The sequence below is a fragment of the Taudactylus pleione genome, unplaced genomic scaffold (assembly GCF_031769625.1).
Source record: "Taudactylus pleione unplaced genomic scaffold, aTauple2 ptg000080l, whole genome shotgun sequence".
NCBI lineage: Eukaryota > Metazoa > Chordata > Amphibia > Anura > Myobatrachidae > Taudactylus > Taudactylus pleione.
Genome location: NW_028284482.1, coordinates 3,365,770 through 3,386,238, shown reverse-complemented (window position 1 = coordinate 3,386,238; position 20,469 = coordinate 3,365,770). Strand labels below are relative to the sequence as shown.

At 44.0% G+C, this 20,469-nt stretch overlaps 1 protein-coding gene across 3 annotated transcripts in view; it reads right to left on the bottom strand.

The window, feature by feature from the left end:
• SERHL2 (serine hydrolase like 2) overlaps positions 1 to 20,469 on the bottom strand; it is a 102,387-nt gene that overhangs the window by 44,680 nt on the left and 37,238 nt on the right. For 2 of the 3 annotated variants that reach the window (XM_088468018.1, XM_088468019.1), the window contains 4 exons: positions 8,318 to 8,431; positions 6,562 to 6,603; positions 6,420 to 6,439; positions 2,842 to 2,916 (listed from right to left, as the gene is read on the bottom strand). In XM_088468018.1, coding sequence (XP_088324144.1) covers positions 2,842 to 2,916; positions 6,420 to 6,439; positions 6,562 to 6,603; positions 8,318 to 8,431 — 251 coding nt within the window. The remainder of the gene's footprint in view (positions 1 to 2,841; positions 2,917 to 6,419; positions 6,440 to 6,561; positions 6,604 to 8,317; positions 8,432 to 20,469) is intronic. The other variant, XM_088468020.1, reaches the window with a different exon arrangement.

Below are 20,469 nucleotides of genomic sequence, written 5' to 3'. Positions count from 1 at the left end.
TTAAACTTCTATGTATGTTCCCTTTATATAAAAAAAAAAAAAAAAAAAAAAGTGTACCTCAGTCTCCACTGTCTTAATCATTGATTGTTGAAATTTCAATTATCTATTGTTTATCTGTAACTATTATTATACTATTGTATTGCTGGAATTAGTCAGATACATTACTGGTTTAATGGTTTCTCTTCTCTATTACTGCATTTGCAATACTTTGTCTTGTATTTTCGTTTTGTATGTACTGTAATGCCTCAATAAAAGTAAAAATAAATAATAATAAAAAAAAGTAGTAGCGTATAACACAAAGCGTATTTCTCAGTTATCCAATAGGGACACTGGAAACCATGGCGTATAGCAGGTGCAAAAAGAATATGGGTACTAAGGCGCCCGATGATTAAGTATCCAACTCGCAGTGGGGGATACTTTGCACCAGAGCAATTCATCATTGCTCCGTGTGGGACAGCTCCTCCGAAAAGCAGCTGTCCCCGCGATTAGTAACGCAGCTACATCTGTAGCTGCGTTACTTACCTCTCGGCACATTTATGCATGCGTGACCCAAGGTCACGCATGTGCAAAGCCACTGGGGAGGTAGTGAGGAGGAGGCAAAGGGATCCGCTCGAATCCCTCTTCGCATCCCCAAACTCCTTCCCCACGGGAAGGAGCGGGGATCCGAGAACAAGCGCCATCTGAAGATGATGCTTGTTCTCACAAGCAGAAAGCTGTCGTACCCCTGATGATGAATGGCCCGGTAACCTAAATATGCAGAAACTGCCGTTTCCACATGGTTACTGGGCCATTTATCGTTTGATGAATAAGCCCCTAAATAGTTAACACCTTTGCAGCACAGGCTCCTCCCCCTCTAAACCCCACCCCCTTCCTCTTGACGTCAGTTTTGCTTTAGTGCCTTAAGTTTCTGGGGCGGGCTGTACACTGCGATAGTGTGAGCTGACAGCCCACCTTCGCCATGGGACTGCCAATCCAGAGTCACAGCACTGTAGCCAGACAGTTGCCTTGACTCAGCGGACTCCAGAAGAGACGCAGCACTGCATGGACCCGGGGGCCAGCAGAGGAGTCCCTTGCAGCTTACCCCCACACTGCATCCGCGCCACTTTAAGGTAAGTGGTGTCTGCTGACAGCTGGATGCCATATATGAATAGTGGCTACCCTGCCTCAGTAGTGGAGGATACCAAGTCGGACAGTCGAGTGACAGCCTGGTTTACCGTAGCCCTTAATGGACCACCAAGGATATAAGTTTTTTCTCATATAGTATATTTAGCAGAACTGGCTGCCGTCTCCCTGACAGCACTGCTCTGGATGGTCAGCCCATGGGAGGGGTTTCTCTCTACCTCTAGGCGTGCTTCTCCTCAGAGATTGCCCGCCCAGCATTCACTCACCAGATGCCATCTTTCAGCCCTCAAGCTTCTGAAGTTGCAGCTCCTGCACTTAAATTCTGGCAGCCAGGTTTTTCTCTTTCAGCCCTCCCTTACACCTCACAATACAGTGGGCTCGATTCAATTCAGCACGATGCTGAATAGCCCTGGGAGGGAGCTTTCGGAGCTATTCAATTCACCGTGCTGTTTGGACCGACAGTTGCCAGTGAAGTAGGAGAACGGCAATTCTCTTGCAACTTGACCTGGGTGTTTAGTTGCAAGAACTGTCATTCTCCAACTAAACTGGCACTTTTGTCTGATTTCTCCTCACACCCTCAGGGGGGTGTAAGAAGGAATCTTTTAGTCGGACTAAACAGCCCGGTGAATTGAATAGCTCCAGGAGCTCCCTCCAGTGGCTATTCAGCACCGCGCTGAATTGAATCGAGCCCATTGTGCAGCTATAGTGTTAGTCTCTGTACAGTCACTAGACTTTTGTAACGTTAGACCTTTTGTGTCTTGCCTTGTCTGCATATGTGATTTATGTGTGTGTGTGACCCATATCATACCCTGTTTAACTTGATCTGGTAAATAGGAGCCAAAAACCCTACAAGTTGTACTATTATCTATTTTACGCACAAATTCATCCACTGCCTCTCATGTCATGTCCTCTCTGACAAGGGAGGGTCTGGACATAAATATTTTTCCTGCAAACAGTTCCTCAACAAACTTCAGGGTGTGGCACAGGATTAGGGGGGGCCTCTGTGAGGCGTGTTTTGCTGGGCAGCAGCGAGCTAGTTTCAGGGTCCCCTTCCGAACAGGCCTGGGCCAATACGCTCTCTAAGGCTATGCTGGAACTATCCCAACAGTTGTCCTTCTCTAGACAACCTTCCACAGGGGCGTCCCAGGGTGCTGCTTCTCAGCCACCCTCGGTAGAATATCCGTGGGTGTCCGGGTTATCCCAGTCTTTCCCGAGTTTAGTACAGGTTTCATCCTCCCTACAGAAGATGTTGGACCTGGCGGTAGTCGAATTCTCAGTTGCAGGGCTATAATTATGAGTCTAACGTATTAACTTTGTAATAACAGCACTTAATGTCTCCTCCCCCGGAGTCGGAGCGCAGATATCGGGGCCAATACGCTGAGAGAAATCTCACAGTGTATGCCCGCGATATCTGCGGGCTGACAGTCTGCCAGATAAAATGTCTGTCGGTCTGACATGCATTTTATCTGGCAACGTATGCCCATCATTATTAATAGTTACATGGGTTCTCAACTCCAGTCCTCAAGTACAACCAACAGCTCATGTTTTGTGGATTTCTGTTATTATACACAGGTGAGTTCATTTATTTTGCTGGGCCAGTAATTGTCCCACCTGCTTCCACAGACAAAATCCTAAATACATAGGATGTGATAAATTCAATAAAATAAGAGGTTAATTAGACTACACTAGACAGGTAAAAATAAATGTGTTATTTCTTACCGAGTGAAGAGGAAAGAATCCATAAGAATCCAGAAGTACTAGGTGCTTGACTAACTCAGGAAATGCAGAGGAAAACTACAAAATATTCAGGAATGTTTAAGCACAGGAACACAAATGGAGACATACTATCTGAACTATCATCATGCATAAGGCCACATTTAGTTACAACTATAAGTGTTACATGTGTCCACTGAATTAAGCATAATCAAATCATTATCAAAGTGCATGATATGTAGTCATTGGGGCTGATGCAGAGGTGGACTATGTCAGTTTCTTGAGGTGGGGACAGGAGAAGGAAGAGGCGATCTAACGTAGACAGTGTACAGTAAGGGCATGTTCTCGAGAGTTTAACCAGATGTATTTAAAAGTATTCTCTTATTGAAGCTCTATAGCAAATGTATATTTTCGTTTACATTTTTTTTTTTTGTCAAACGTGGGTATAAGTTTACAGTATTTTATTAATGCCTGACGTAAAACCTGATGCATATGCTCATGGTGCAGAATTGTACGCATGTGTGAACAATTCATTATTTTTACATAAATGCATCGTATAATGCATCAGCCCCATTGTATTTAAATCACTGCATTGTATTCAAGAACATATAAATAATATAATGCATCACATATTATATATTATGTTATACAGGTCACAGAAACCTGAGGCATAACATACAACAGAAGGTGCAGTATTCCATAAGAATATACATGTTTTCCTAATGAACACTAAATGATGACTATAAAACTCACTGTTAGATTATTTATAGGTGGTTTTACATATATCAATATTTCAGATTCAGTATGTATATACTAGAGTAACAGCACTGATTAACAACAATGAAACTGAATATACACAAAACATATTATCACTATTATTGATTTGTAAGGTCCCACAATGTACACAGGGGGTCATTCAGACCCGCTCGCAAGCGGGTCGATGTTGGGCGAATGCGCATGCGCACGACAGAGGGAGCTCCGTCGTGCGCATGCGCGAGACCCGGTGAGCGACGAGAAATACGTCGCTCCAGGTCTCGCACCAAAGGGGGCGTGCTGTTGATGGTGACTGACAGCACGCCTCCTTTGGTGGGCGTGCCGGGGGCGTGGCTGCCAGACGGAGGCGTTCCCATGGGAACGCCTACCGTCTGGGTCCGGCCCCACTGACATCACTAGTGATGTCAGTGGGAGTGATTTTGGCTCTGATAGAGCCAAAATCACTCCTGGACTTGCGGTCACCGAGACCCTACCACAGGGTCTCGTCGCAAGCCCGATGGTCGCGATGGTCTTGACCATCGCGACCATCATCATGGACGCTCGCATAAGCTGTGGGTGGTAACCCACAGCTATGCGAACGTCCAAGAGGCCGCTCCATTTTTAGGGAGGAGGGCACTGATTCAGAGCGAGCGCTCTGGTCAGAGCGTCCGGCTCTGAATCAGGCCCACTATCCACATATCAGACAATGGGGAAAAACAGGACAGACATAAAACAGGACCATACAAGATAAGACAAATATATGCAGACATGAAAGGGTAGAGATGGCCTAATATTCTAATTGGCAGGGGGCACAGCTGAAACATGAGGAGCACCTGTGGAGATTAGGACATTTGTGTGGGTGCATTAGAGGGTGCACAAGGGCAAGTAGAGTAAGTTCTAATAAAGAGATGGTTTTTCAGAGAGAGTTTAAAGATTTGAAGGCTATGGGACCAGGAATGGTAGGGAATTCTAGAAGGGATAACAATAGGGTATCAGGTCGCGGCCATCAGCTGCTGAACCCTCCGGCTCCCGGCTGCGACCATTAGATGCTGCGCTCCCCAGGTCCCGGCCGCCAGCTGCTGTGGCTCATAGCCTCCAGCGGCGGCTGGCATCCGCTGCATCATATGGCCCCCAGCCACGGCAATCTCCCTCCTTACCTCTCCGCAGTATCCACCAGTGGCTGTCCTCTCCAGGTCCACACTGCGGGTCCAGAAGCTTCTTGCTCAGTTTAGGCTAGGGGTGCCACCATGTTGCCTTGATCACTTGACACTGCAATAACCAATAGCTGGCTAACTATAAGTCAGCTGAAGCATTTCAGCCTATCCCAGTTCAGCAATGGGGTTATATATAGGATCCCTGGACCAAGGAACTTTGCCTTTGCAACATCACTTCTTGTTTGTTACATCCTTAGGCTCCAGCACTCTAGTCTGAAGTTTTCTCTACAGAACGTCTGCTGTTTCTAACAGCTGGACCAGTCGTCACCGAGTCCACCTCGGCAACCAACACCGTTACCAGCCGGTCCGGGTCCCATTCAGCAAGTCTCAGCTGATCCAGCTCACCACTCTGTCTCTATCTAAAACACTGAGTTCATTCCGAGGCTAGCACTCTTGGAATATCCTGCTCATCCCTACTCACTAGTTTCAGCGCAGCATTAGTAACTCTGTGCCTACTGAGAACCACTTATGAGAAGAACCTATATCCGGCCTCCTCAATTCCAACATCCCGCTACTCCTCTCCCAAACCCTGAGCCAGTAAGGGAACCACTTCTCCTAGCTTTGTGACATAGGGGAAAAGGCTTGTAGGCAGGAGTAAGAGGTGGAGACCAGAAACAAGTGCACATCAGACTTAGGTCTAAAAGGCAAGAGGGAGAGTATTTTGAGATTATATTTTAGATGTATGAAGGGTTGGAGTTGTTGAGTGCTTTATATGTAAAGATGAATAATTTAAATTAAATTCTGAAGGATAAAAAGGAGGCCATAAAAGGGATTTGCAAAGTGGTGCAGAGAGAGAAAGATCATTCTGTGGCATTTAAGGTGGATTGAAACGGGGATACATGTGGGAGGGAAATTAAAGACAGGAGGAAGTTGCAATAGTCAAGGTTGTAGATAATGAGAGAATAGAGAACGGATTCTTAGCATCCTGTATACGAAAAAACATTTATAGACCCTTAAGACACAAGCAAACGCTAAATATCCAAAACTGTATTAGGACCTAAAGAGGGGCAGTAGGTGAAGGTCCCTGGTACCACCTTTTTATTTTCAGATCCCAGACAATGGGCATGGTCAAAACTGAAGTAGAGTAACAACCATTTTATTTGTCAAGAGTCTCCTCATGCACCTTACATGCCCATTTATATGCCATCAGACTCCTCCACATGATCATTTAAATTCCATCAGACAGCCCTCACCCTGACATGCCATCTGAGTCCACTCATGCCCCTTTATATGCTATCAGACCTCTCCACAATGCCTTTTATATGCCATCTGTCCACATGGCCCTTTATATGCTATCAGATAATCACATTTTATGGGCTAATCAGAGTTTGGGCTAATAAGCAGGGTAGATAAATGTCAGATGAGGTTTATTGCTGCATATGTTATCGTATTTTGTTTTAATATTTAATGAAATAATTTTACAAAGCTTTATAGAGTCTATGGGAAAATATACTAAAGATTGTTTTTAAAAGGGCAATAGAAATACACTCAAAAACATTTATTATGTGTGTATTACTATTGAGATTATATAGATCTTTGCTTTGGATAATAACATGTAACTGGTTAATCTCCTGCAAAATTTCACACCCACATAGTAAAATGTACATATTGTCTTACCAATCCACCAATAACACCACCTACAGTAAATGTAAAAGTAAAAAAAAAAAAAAAAAAAGAAACAGAAGTTAAAAAATATAATCTTTCGTTCGAAATGATAGCCTGGTCATATGTTGGCTTTTGTAGCGAATGAAATTCTTACCCATGCTGTGTGCTAAAATCGAGAATTTTTTCCATCCTAAAGCTGAGAGGAGATTCAAAAAAAACAAAACAAAAAAAAACAGTATGTCAGGAGTGGGTTCTACAAATCAGGTGTGGGAGGCATGGCATTATGTATGCTCTACAAATATTTGGAGAGCAAGAGCGAAAGGGTGAAAACAAGACAGGAGACAGAACAGGAGCCATCTAGAGCGAAAGAGAGAGTGAGAACTAGAGCGAGAACAAGAGCATGTTTTAACACAGAAGTTTATAAGAAATTATTTGAGGTTTTAAAAAAACTGGTGCCGGTTTGTTTGGGATGACAGGACCACTCTATTTTATCACTTATACCACTGAAAAATAATAAGCCGTACTTACAATTTTTTCTAAAATGAGCACAGCTTCTTCATAATAAATGTATATCTTTATTAGCTCTGATGAATAAGCAAACACAGTGCTGAAAGCCTGCCAATGTACACTCAGTGGACACATTTTTAGGTCCATATTTATTAATGTAATGGGACATCCCCTCTTTTCACCCACAACAGACAGAATTGTTCATGGCATTGAGTGCTGGGAACATTTCTTAAAAGATTCTCCTCCGTGTTGACATAACAGCTTCAGGCAGTTCTTAGAAATGCTACATCCCCCGTTCCACCCAAGAGTGTTTATTCTTAAACTGTTGTCTCTTTATTTACATTTTCCCTTTGTGAACTACAGGTCTCAACTTGCCCAGGCAGCCATTTTTGTCAACCAGGCCTTAAAATCCATTTTTTTTTTTACTATTTCTACCATACAAACTGGCCATCGGGTACAGAGAGTAGCCCTGGTGCTATTGATACCATGGTTGTTTATACCCTCGTGAGAGGCCAGTCTAGAACCATGTTGGTGGGATCCACACACTGCAGGTACCTGCTCTATGGATCCCCCAGACCAGGGTGACAAAGCCCAGTGCTTGCTAGTCTGAAATAAGGGAAAACTGCTCATCAGTTTTTCCCGTGATTTTGGGATAACCCATGGGCTTATCTATAATGGGTGCAGAGTGTGCAATGCACATGGGCTCCTGGGTCCAGGGAGGCCCACCCCACACACCCATACATTAAACTCACCTCTCCAGAGATGATGCCACAGTTAACACTGAAAACATGGTGCGGCCTCCATTTTCCCGAAGATCTGTCCCGAAGGACAAACTTTATCGTCTAGTGACATGTATAAATAGCTTTGTGTGAGACATAGGGACTGATGCAGAGTTGAATACAAGTCCGTTTGCGGATTACATCATATCTTTTGAGAGTGATGCATGTACGTAAATACACATTTTCAGATGTATCTTTTGCACAGAGTATAGAGTTAGTGCACGTGTTCACTGACCAGTATCAAACCAAGTATGCAGATAGGGTAGGCCTGTTTGCAGATACGGGTGAATACACACATTTAGTTCTGTGAATGCAATATGGGAGAAAATAAAGCAGGAATGCATTCAACTCTGTAACAGGCCCATAGTGTAGTATGACACAATTACACAACCTTAACAAGGACACAAAAATATCTAGCTGTAGCTCTGTTTGTTAGGATATCTATAGATCGCCAACCCTAGAGAAAAACTCTAGATGCACCCCAGGAATTGAGTCCTGCTACACCAATACACTTTTTTAGAAACAAGTTTTAATGTGACATGGACTAGTTTGCGTACTTCATGCCTAAATATTTACATAACTAATGGTGACCGCGGTTCTCAAACTATTAATTTCTCAACTTACTTGTCACTACTTTATGTACGTCAGTCACATAGTCCAAATGTTGATACCTAGTCCCATGAGGCAGGTGGGAGGATAGTCCATGCCCTGAGAAATCCAGAGCTACATAGTGATATTCTGCAAAAGAGCCAATTGAATAATGCATTTAATAGTAAAGCTGCATACACACACAACGATTTTGTTACCAACGATTTTATGAACGATTTTCTGTCAGATTTTTTAAAGTGTAATGAACGATTTTTTTGAACTACTAACGATTTTTGCATATTCCCTTAATGAAAATCGTTGAGTTGACAAGTCTGACTGAACTACAAATGTGAACGCGCATGAACGATAATCGTTCATCATTTGACTCAGAAAGTTAACGATTTTTTTAAACGATTATCATTAAACGATATTGTTTAACGATAATCGTTCAAAAAATCATTGTGTGTGTATGCAGCTTAAGGCTTACAACTAAAATTCTTAGTCTAATTGTTGAACATTGTTAATAGAATGTTTAGTTGCACAGTAATAGTATTGCAAGATATGCAGGCTACCACTTTAGGCTTTGATGAAAGCTGCTTGGTCTGACAAGTCTTACATTAACTATTGTTAATAGAAAAAAATTACATATTTTATTCATTCGGTTTAACTTGACATGGCACAGAATACATATGGGCGGTTTGAGTTCAACCAGGGTATTATCTGGGGAATGAATAGGGAGCGCTAATCCTGACTGGATAGAGAATGTGGGAGGAAGTAAAATGCTAAATATGAAATGGACAATAATGTAATATTCTATACGAAGTGTTATAATATAAACAATCACTTCCCTTCAAAGCTGGCTTCTCTCTTGCCAGTCATGTGATGTCAAATTAGTGATAATGCATTTCACTCATATAAAAGACAAAAATATATACAAAATAGCATAAAAAGTTTCAACAATGTATTTCTATTAAAAAGGATATGCCATAATGTGATAAATTCATAACAGCAAAAACTTGAGTAACATTGGTAAAAATTGGTAAAAAATGGAGGCATTACCAGAAATATGTAACTAAGGAGCATGTAGATAGTGTAGAGTTGGAGGCTCCGGAACCTCAGACTCAGCTTCCTCAATGGCACGATTCTGCAGCGCGATAACTATTTCCACCAATGTGGCCAACGTGTATCAAGCTTAGGGCAGTATGATAGGGGTGGGTTGTGGATGACTTGTATAGTTTGGTGAGGCACTATTTCCAGGTCAAAGAGGTCCATCTCTTGGTCATGGAACGCAGGTGAGACTGTATTGGAACGCACAGCATTACGCCAGAAGTAACATCTCCTCTCCGTTCCAATCCCAACCAACAGAGTTTCGGAGGTTTTGTTTGGGTTTTGCTATGGCATCCAATCCAATGCAGTTACTCCGTCCTGTGTTTGGACCGCAACTACTTCCTATGTATGGACCGCAATTTGAAGTGTGGTCCGTACTCGACTGTTATCCTCTATTTGGCTGCAAATAGAGTGTGCAATGATTATATTTGAAATATTAAATAAATATAAATGTTTATAAAAGGTGCTTTATTTGACTATGCCAAGGTAAGTATTGAAGTGATTGAAACGTTCTAAATATCCATTTGGCTGGGTAATATAAAATGGTGAGTATTAAAAACAAGAACCTTCATATACCTCCGTAAAATATGTTTAATATCAACTCTCAATTAGATAAAACATGTGAAATGTATACAAGTATCTCTGATAGCGCCGGGCGTCTTTTTTTACCAAAAATGCGTCCAAGTCGCAATGTGATGCAACTAGGACGCACAAGTGGACTTGTAGTCTGTCTATTAGCCTGAGTCTGTATATTAGCCACTACGGAACTTGGAATGAGAAAAGCTGCGACCACTACATTGTAGCACTTTACATATACAGATTCAGAGATTCAGTTGCACATAGATATACAAGTGTCACATATCAAAATAATCAGAACAGTCTGCTGGTGAGTCCAAGTCGCATCACATTGTGACTTAAGGTACACACTATACAGATACTTTATATATGCAGATCGAGTGATCTGCAGATGATGGTCGTTCATACACACTGAACAGCCATTATCTGTGCCTGGCTGCGGGTCCCGTCCAGTCGATCGCACAATATATCTGTCAGTGTGAACCCAGCTTAAGACACATTTATAGCAAAAAAGACGCAAAAAAATGCCAAGTGCTAGCAGAGTCTCATGGGACCTAATGCACAGAGAGGGGCTTTTTAACGCGACTGCAGCAAAGATGTATAAGGACACATCTGTATAAAGAAAATTCCAGATTGCTTAAAACGCCATGTCGAAGCAATATGATTGGCTGAGACCAGATCTCAAGTTAATATCGGGCGACGCCATTTTATGTTGCCCCTGATGACGCCATCTTGCGTCGTCAGCATGAAACCATTGTGTGCGATGCTAAAATGCTATTATTAGCATCGTGCGACTGCATTGCTACCGCATATTGTTAAAAGTCCAATCATACCCCATACGCACATTAAATCATACATATAAAATATACAAGACGCACAGCGCACAGTTGCGCTGTTTATTAAAACACTATGCACATAAAACGCACCACGCATATTAGCGACTACACGCAATATCCTTACACTTACACATACCAAAACTTATAAAAAGGTTCCCTAAGCATTAAGGTTAATATTAGAGGTTTTATACGTTATCAAGTCTATTGTGAAATACATATATTTGGTATCTAAGGTTTAGTACATGATAAGCAGACCATGTTTGGTGCCATTCTAAACCACTGTTTATTTGCAGACGTCCAGTTCCATCGGCAAGGAAATTGCAACATGCGTTTGCAAGTTATGGATCATAGAGAGATAGGCATTGAAATGTACTCTGTAATGTAATGTTTATTAGTCAGTTTAGACTTGTTCTTCAGTGGGAAAACGCACACAAAGAGCTGTTGGAGGGCTGAACTATTACAATACAAACTGACCTATGAACTGTATCGTAACAGAAGAACCAGGAGGAAGAACCAATGGTATCATGCCAACTCGTTCTATTGTATTGCCTATCTCTGCAAGGGTACATATGCAAGCACTCTAGAACTGGTAGTTAGCATCTTTCTTTCTGTTGGCAGAGGTTTCATAGTTGATGCCAGGAAATCTGGATCCAGAGCGCATGCGTATGTATCGACTGTTTGTAATTTGTATAACCTTTGGGCTACTTGTGTTATAGATCTAGGCGTGCAACTATATGCTTTTATGTGAATAATATCTTTTTGTGCTTTGGAACCACAATCAAAATCTGGAAAACAATTATTTCTTGTGCGTACGTGACATTAGGGTATAAAGATTAATAGGAATTCATAGTTGGGGGCTCGTCCGGGATGAAGTCAAGCTACCACAATTCACACGGTAACACACATTTATCGATCTCTCACCAAGGGGTGGAGGCGCTATACGTAGGAAAGAACACATTACCTTCGAAAACCTGCTACCACTTGATGCTGAGAGACTGCTATCCATTATTGTGTGAGTTAAAGGAGCGCTGACTAGGATCTAGGAACAAGGAAGGAAGAGTTGTTTTCTTTCATTGTTAAAATTTTGTGTTAGAGGGTAAGTCGCACAATAGCGTACGCATATTTCCTGTATTGCTGCCACGTGTTCAAATGGTCATTGTATGTATAGCGTGATTGCTTGTTAAACCTCTGAATTATACCGCTATATTAAGGAAAAAAGGTTTTTATTTTCTGCGCAGAAAAGGTGTATGTAATTGAAACGTGTGATTGCAAAGCGGAGGCTACTGTCTGGTTAAGCCTAAGTGTGAAGTGGAGGCTACTAATTGAAACTCGGTAGGTGCCCGACGGGGCCGTACAAACTACTGGGCCAGTGTACAAAGCAGGTACATTGTGGTTATCGAGAAACTGAGGGATTTCTTGGTCCGGCACCCATTAATCGCAAAGTCCATTGATCAGTTAGATTCTTTGGGCAATGTGATCAAACCGCATGGTTATATAAACTGTGATTGTGAAGTGGGTTGTTGTGGGAGTGAAACTGTTGGCAAGGTCAGGAGTTACTGGAACTTCTAGATGCTACCAGCGGGAGTAAACTCAAAGTAGGAAGCGAGTGGTGAAGCTTGGAGTTAAATTCATCACAAGTAAAATAACTCTCTAGGCGGTTATTTTACTCCTCATTTATGCCCAACGGACTAGATCGCCTAGTGGGGAAAGTGGTGCATAGCGGGAAGGAGCGAGCGGCGGAAACTCGGGTTTAATATCGTTGCAGGTAGAATAATTTTCAATAGGTGGTTATTCTGCACCTCGTTGTGCAAGCCGACTGTAAAGCCAGGCATGCCGACTGTGCATAATGGGAGGGAGTGCGTGAATGTAGCGCACTGAAAATCGTTCACCAATCGAAATTCTCTAGAAATTGCTAAGCGTTTTCTCAGATGGGTGCGAAGCAATCTCTAGTAATGGTCGATGATGTGCTGCTGATGGAAGCGCCGACTGGATTGGCCAGGTATGTTATGTTTAAAAAATATGGTGCGTACTGCGATATATGGGTCAAAATAACCAAGAAATGTAGAACACCTTTTCCTAAGATTTTTAGCTTTGATTCAGAGGTTCTGAACCATGTCAGAGACAATATATGTTTAGTGAAGTCTCTGAAGAAAAGTGTAAAGTTTAGTGATTGCTTGAAGTTGTGGCAGCACAAGGGGAACATGTGGCTTAGTGTTGTGCAAGTGATGCAAACTAGCGTTGCATGCACGATGCAAGGGAGCGCGCATGCAAACAGCGCTGTGTGTGCGCCGCAAAGTAGCGCGCACGCACAGCAAGGTAGTGTTGCAGAAGGTAATGTTAGTAGCGCACATGCACCACCACCGCCTTATGCGGATGGGGGTGAAAGTACAGTCGATCTAAAAAATCATAAAAATGTAACAAGTAACTTGTGCTCTCTCCTAAGAAACTATAAGGAACATGTTTATGATGCAGATGATGAACCTGTTGTGATGTCCGCTCTTTCCCATGTTGCACAAATGTTAAATGTACCACCACAGCAAGCATAGGTAGCTGCCCCGCTAGTACCAGAAATGGAGGTAGCCCCACCAGTGTAGGAAGTATTAACACCCGCTGTAACAGTAGCGGAGATTGCTAATACCATACGTAGTAGCAATAGGCTGAACCCTCAAACAGGTAGTAAGGCCAAAGGTAGCAGTGTGGCAGGCATCCATCCCGTCCGGACAATAACTGTTCCCAATGGGAATCCGGAAGCACATGGTGTAGTGGCCAAAAGGATGTAGCGATGCATTGTCCATGGACAAGAGCAGAACTACTTTCCATAATGACAGATTTCCCCGACCCTAGGAAAGAACAAGCAAAGTGCCAGAGATTTGTAAAGGATTTAGGTAATGCTCATGAGCGAACCAATAAAGATTGGTGAGTGGTATTACGGGCTTGTCTTCCACACAATACTGACGTGAAAAAGTTTAGCACGGCCTGTGTATTGGATGGAGATAGTCCCATAACTGATGAAGGTAATCAGGACAATATAACCCACATTGTCACCCAATTGGCTGTATTTTTCCCATTAATTGTCAACTGGAGTAAAATCTTCACGATCAAGCAGAAAGAGGGAACGCCTCCGTTTGGGCTGCCACCCCCCAGCCCGCCTTCCAAACGGGGCGATCGGTCAATCAACATCGACAGCTAGCTCGCCCCCTTTGGATCGAGACCCGCTACGACCGGCGCTGTCGGTCGTAGCGGGTCTCACGCATGCGCACGACGGCGCCGTCGTGCACATGCTCTGTGGGGGGCCATCGACCCGGTCCGAGCGCATCGGCGCTAACGACCGGGTCTGAATGACCCCCTTAGTCTCTTCCTCAAAGCCCGATCGTGTCATACACAAAGAGGAAACAGAGCAGGCTTTCCTTAATCTTAAAGATAGTCTGACAAGAGCACCTGCATTGGGAATACCGGATTATGAAAAACCTTTTGATTTGTACTGAAGGGAAGCTGACGGTTGCGCAGCAGGAGCCCTCACACAAAAACATGGTGATGCCAGTAGGCCCGTACCATACTACAGTGCACAATTGGACACTGTGGCAAGATCACACCCAACATGTTTAAGAAGTGTAGCAGCAACTGCTCTATTGGTCAGTAAGAGTGAGGATGTAGTATTAGGCCATGAGATGATTATTTATATATATATAAGCCAGTCCTGTGCTGCACACCTGAGCCCGTTCCCTCCCCCTGAGCGCTTGCCCAATAGCGCTAGGAGGCGGGCTCAGGCTGTGCATAACACACGCATCGCCGCCAGCGCTGGCGGCGATGCGTGTGTTAAACAGCAGCCAATGAGAGTCAGATAGACTCTCATTGACTGCTGCAGCACCCACTGCAAGAGCCGGACGGTAATGGGAAAGACGTCATGTGACGTCATGACGTCTCTCCCATTATGCTGAGCGCGCCAGCCCGGGAGGACTGGCGGCGGTGGCGGGAGCGGTGTCGCGGTCCAGAGCAGCAGCGTGGATTCAGGTCAGTATGTTTTTATATATATATTTTTTAAAACCTGTCAGCACTACTGGGGGCACAATGGGGGAGGGGGGTGGCTACTACTGGGGGAACCTCTACTGGGGTGGGGGCACAACGGGGGCTGGTGGCTACTACTGGGGGCACCATTATTGGGAGGACTTCTACTGGGGGGGAGCTATTACTGGGGGCACCATTATTGGAAGGACCTCTACTGGGGGGGCTATTATAGGGGCACTTAATCGGGAGGGGGAACCTCAACTTAGGACCACTAGTTGGGGGGGAACTACTACTGGGGGCATTATAAAAGGGGCCTACTGCTAGGGGCACTGCACTGGGGGGACCACAACTGGGGGCAATAACAGGAAGGACCACTACAGGGACCACTGGATAGGGTGGGTCACTACTGGGTGCCTGCATCAGGGGGACCACTACTGGGGGCACTGCATGGGAGGGGGGGGGGGGACTACTGCTGGGGGCACTATATAAGGGGCTTACTGCTTGGGGCACTGCGGGGACCACTACAGGGGGCACTATATAGGGGTGATCACTACTGGGTGCCTGCATAAGGGGGACCACTACTGGGAAAACTGCATGGGGAGGAACTACTGCTGGGGGCACTATATAAAGGGCAGTGCATAGGGGGGGACTACTACTGGGGGCACTATATAAAGAAAGGGCACTGCATAAGGGGATACCACTACTGGGTGCACTGCATTGTGGGGACTGCTACTGGGGGCACTGCATAAGGGGGAACACTACATAGGGCACTGCATTTGGGGGGACCACTACTGGGGGAACTGAGTAAGGGGAACTAATTGGGGGCTGTATAAGGGGGACCACTACTGGGGATACTGTATAAGGGGCACTACTATGGGCCTGCATAAGAGGGACCACAACTGCATACTGGGGGTACTGTATAAGGGGTACTACTGGGGTTAAGGTGCATATGGATAGGAATGTTCAGCTTGAAAATAAAGGGGTGTGTCATGTTGACACGCCCCATTTTTAAGTGACCACGCCCATTTCTTTTTACATGTGCGCCGAAGGCGCGCATATTTCAGTGTGTTGGGGGGGTGGCTCCCTTTTCACATTTGCCCTGGGCTCCAAATACCCTAGTTACACCACTGCCAGAAATGTCTCCTCAGCTAGGTTCACGAAATGGGAACTAGCTCTAATAGCACCTGCAAACATCACCATTAAACGGTGCAGTACGTTAAACCCAGCAACGTATCTACCATATGTGCCTCCAGATGCACAAAGGGTGGAGAGAGGTGAGTCGCTGATGGAAGGTGAGTTTTGCAAGTATACTGATGCACATGATTATATGGAATATTTAAATTAGACCTTTACTGCAAGACCTGACATACGTGATACACCTTTAGAAAATGTAGATGTTACATTTTACACGGATGGGAGATGCCATAGACAAACTGACACTGGAGAGTTACGTACAGGTTACGCTGTCGTAAATGACGAAGCCATCATAGAAGCCGAACCCCTTGGTCCACCTCACTCAGCACCAAGTTGCGGAGCTGGTGGCACTAAGGAGAGCATGTGAATTAGCAAAAGGCAAATCTGCTAATATCTACACTGACTCTAGGTACGGCTTCGGGGTAGTACATGATTTTGGTGCTCTATGGCGTCTAAGAAATTTTATGACAGCAGCAGGCACACCAGTCGCACACTCAAAACATAGGACTATCGACAGCTATCCAAATGCCTAAGGCAGTGGCCGTCATTAAGTGTAAAGCCCATACATGTGAAGAAGATCCGGTGTTACTGGGCAATAACAGGGCAGACGAAGCTGCCAAATGGGCAGCAGGTTTAAGAGTAAACATGCCAATTAATCAAATGATGATTGTTTTCCAAACGATTGATATGCACAAATTAACTGAGATGCAAAATTTGTGTTCCATTCAGGAAAAGGCAGTCTGGAGATTCTAGGGATGTGAGCAAGAGTCCTCTGGACTCTGGAGAGATGGACAAGGTAAGCCAGTGGCACCCAAGGCATATTACCCAAGCTTGGCTGAGGCAGCGCACGGTCTGACTCACCTGGGAAAGCAAGGTATGTGCAAGTTGGTCAGGGCGTATTGGTGTGCACCAGGTTTCTCTTCCCAAGCTGAAAAGAGGGCAATGTCCTGTTTGACATGCTTGGAAGAACATTGGAAAAACAATACCAACCCAGCCATCCCACGTTCCTCCGACAGACGGACCTTTTCAGGTAATACAAATTGATTTCATCCAATTACCACCCTGCAGCAATCTCAAGTATGTATTAGTTTGTACAGATTGTAGTGTTTTCTAATTGGGTTGAGGCATATCCAGCTGCCACTAATACTGCTGTGTTTACTTCTAAAAAGATTGTTCAGGAGTTTGTATGCAGATACGGTATCCCTAGAATTATTGAAAGTGATAGGGGTACTCATTTTCACAGGTGATGTCTTCAGAACCTGTGTAAGTTGATGGGTATTAACAGTAGACTTCACACCAGCGCCAAGGTGGAGAGGATGAACGGTACTATTAAAAATAAACTGAGTAAGATCATGGCAGAAACTGGACTGGAATAGCCAGAAGCCCTACCACTAGTCCTTCATAGCATCAGGACAACTCCCAGATCCCCTCCTAATCTGTCCCCCTTTGAAATACTGTTTGGTAGACAGCCTCATTTGACATCAAGTCCACAGGAAGATTTGAAAGTAACAACGAGGTAACTGTAAGGTATCTTATAACAATGAGTAAACAGTTGAAGCAGCAACAGCAGAAACTGAAATTGTTGTCACATGATATGCCAGAAACAAACTAACTGTCATGATGTTGAATCTGGAGAATTTGTTATGATCAGAAATTTCTTGGTTGTTTGACCGATCGGTGGGAAGGTCCGTATCAAGTGTTGCTGACGAGTACAACTTCCTTGAAACTGGCAGAGAGAGATACCTGGGTCCATTCCACTCACTGTAAGAAGGTCAACCAACTGGTGGAGAGACAAGACGGGGTCGAGGCAGATAACGTAGACCTATCAATTGCGAGCCTGTTCCGGGAGGGTTAAAAGTTGCAGTGAGACACCTGAGCTAAAGACATTTGTTGATTACTGTCCCAGAAATGGAGTGGTGTGGTGGGGTTACGTTTGTGTCTTCTTCCAGAGTTTTCATCATCCTAGTTTGTTTCGGGATTTCTGGTTTCTGTGACAGAGGACAGATGACGGAGAGAGGAGCTGATGGTGATATTGATGGAGTGGAGTTGGGAGAAGGAGTGCTAAACCAATCGGGGGAGTATCTGACCAAACCCAGTACAGTAACTGTTAAGAGATCTGTTATTTTGGAAACTCAGAGACAGTGTGAAGGTCTATCGTCTGAGGACTATTGTATGTGTGAGTTTTGTGGGTCCCTAGTCGTTGAGAGATGCATCCAACGGTGCCAGCCTAAGTATAACCCGTACTGGAGCGGGTATCCTTTAGAGGATTATCATACCATGGTGGGCAGAGTTTTAAACCAAACTGACTGTTGGGTGTGGTCTGACGTGCCTCAAGGAAAACATAATGTAGGGTTAGTGCCATTCCCATTGAATGTCTCTGAGGTTTTAGAATTGCGAAGAGGGGATACATTGGATGGAAAATTTCTTATGTCCAAACCACCTCATTTTAAACTCCACCAGCACCAAGTAGATAGATCACTTTTGTTTTTGAACATCACCAACTCCAATGAACCAGAAAGTTGGGAGGTGACTGGGAATAACCAGACGATGACCTTCTCACTAAGAGCTGATAATGAACTTATACATTTTGAACTTTTACGCACAATTAGACTAGATGGAAGACACTTCCGGTATAAATATACACTAAGGGCCTGATTCAGAGCCGCTCGCAAGCGGCCGCTCGTTCGCTCCGAGCGATGTTTGCCCACTGCGCATGCATACGGATCGTAATACGCATGCGCGAACCAGTCAGTGCGGTCGAAATTCATGTGCTCGCAAAATAGCGAATGCCTGAAAAATTGAGTGACAGAAAGAGGCGTATGTGGGTGGTAACAGGGGAAGGTGCTTGAAACGGGGAGTGGAGATCCGAACGCAGGCGTGCTTAAAGGTCAAAACGGGCGTTTTATGGGTGTGCATAATTAAAACAGCAGCGTCATTGACCACATCACTGAGTTATTTTATAGCCAGAACTGCTCGCAAGATTGTGGTAGGAAAAACCAACCACAAGAATAGCGAGCAGTTCATACGCTGGTCGATGTACTCGATTAATCTAATAAATAGCGGACATGACGTAGGATGCGAGCGGCCAGGGGGCGTCGTTTTCCAAAAAATGACCGCAAGTTTTGTTCGCTCGTTCAGACCTAGAGGCGTGAACAGACCGCAAAGAGCGAACGGTTCATTTGAATAGCCACTCCTATTTTCTGGACGAGCGAGCGCTAATTGCATCCAGCTCTGAATCAGGCCCTAAGTTCCAAGAGTACCAAAGAAATGGTTGGTAGGGTACCAGAAGGGTATTGTGCCAAGATATTACAACCAGAAACTTGTATGAGTCAAATAGGAGAACCTGAAATAGGATCACTTTCTAGGGAAATGTGTTTGACGATAATGATGTTTACTATCCCTTATGTACTCCCTGATGATGTGTATTTTATATGTGGAAGGAAAGCGTATAAGTGGCTCTCTCCGAGTTCAGAAGGTTTATGCTACCTAGGAAGAGTAGTTCCAGAAGTTATGACCCTTACACATGGTGAAATGCTTGGTATCCATAAAAACACACCATCTCCATATCTTCATACGCATTATGAACATCGTGACAAGAGAAACATGATACCTGGTGATGTACATAAAGCCACACAGTTGATTAGTGAAACAACTGGCTTTCAAGTTTTAGTAGCATTGGATCCCACCAGGATTGCTCGGGGTACTTTAAATTTCAGCTATATTCAAGACCTTGCTAAATTAATAGATAATATCACCGAGATGTATGATGACACGTTTAGGTATACAGGTAGGGAGTTGCAAGCTTATAAAGAAAGAACTTGTGCAACATAGACTAGTGTTAAATTACTTAACATCTGTCACTGGGGGATACTGTGTGACTTTGGCCACCCAATTTGGTGTCAAGTGCTGCACATACATTACAAATAGCACTAGTGATCCCAGGGAGGTAATAGACCGGAAAATGGATGAAATTCTGCAGTTAAAATGGGAATTTCAGAAGAACCATAATGCTTCACCGATTAAAGTAGAGGAGAAGGTAGAAGAGTGGTTCACTTGGTTGAACCCTGTGAAATGGTTCTCCGGTCTAGGAGAATGGGTCCAGGAACTGGTTGCCACTGTGGGTAAGCTCCTGATCCTTATACTGATTGTCATCTTAGTAATTGGCTTAAGTGTCAGGTGTGTTCCTAATGTATTGAAGTGTGGAAAGTGCACAAGGGCGAACCAAGAAACAGAGATGATGGTGATGAGCAATAATATTATGGATACCAAGGTCAAGGAAGAACTGTATTACAACCCTGAACTAGAATGTACCATCAGATGATGTATAGATTAAGCCATGAATGAAATGTATTATTAAATGTTATCTTAAACATCCTAAATAATGTAAGTCCCTATCCCCTTCAAGACTTCCTTTATAGGTTAGGTGCATCCCTACATCAATCCCATGATCTTCCAAGATCCGCAGTGTGA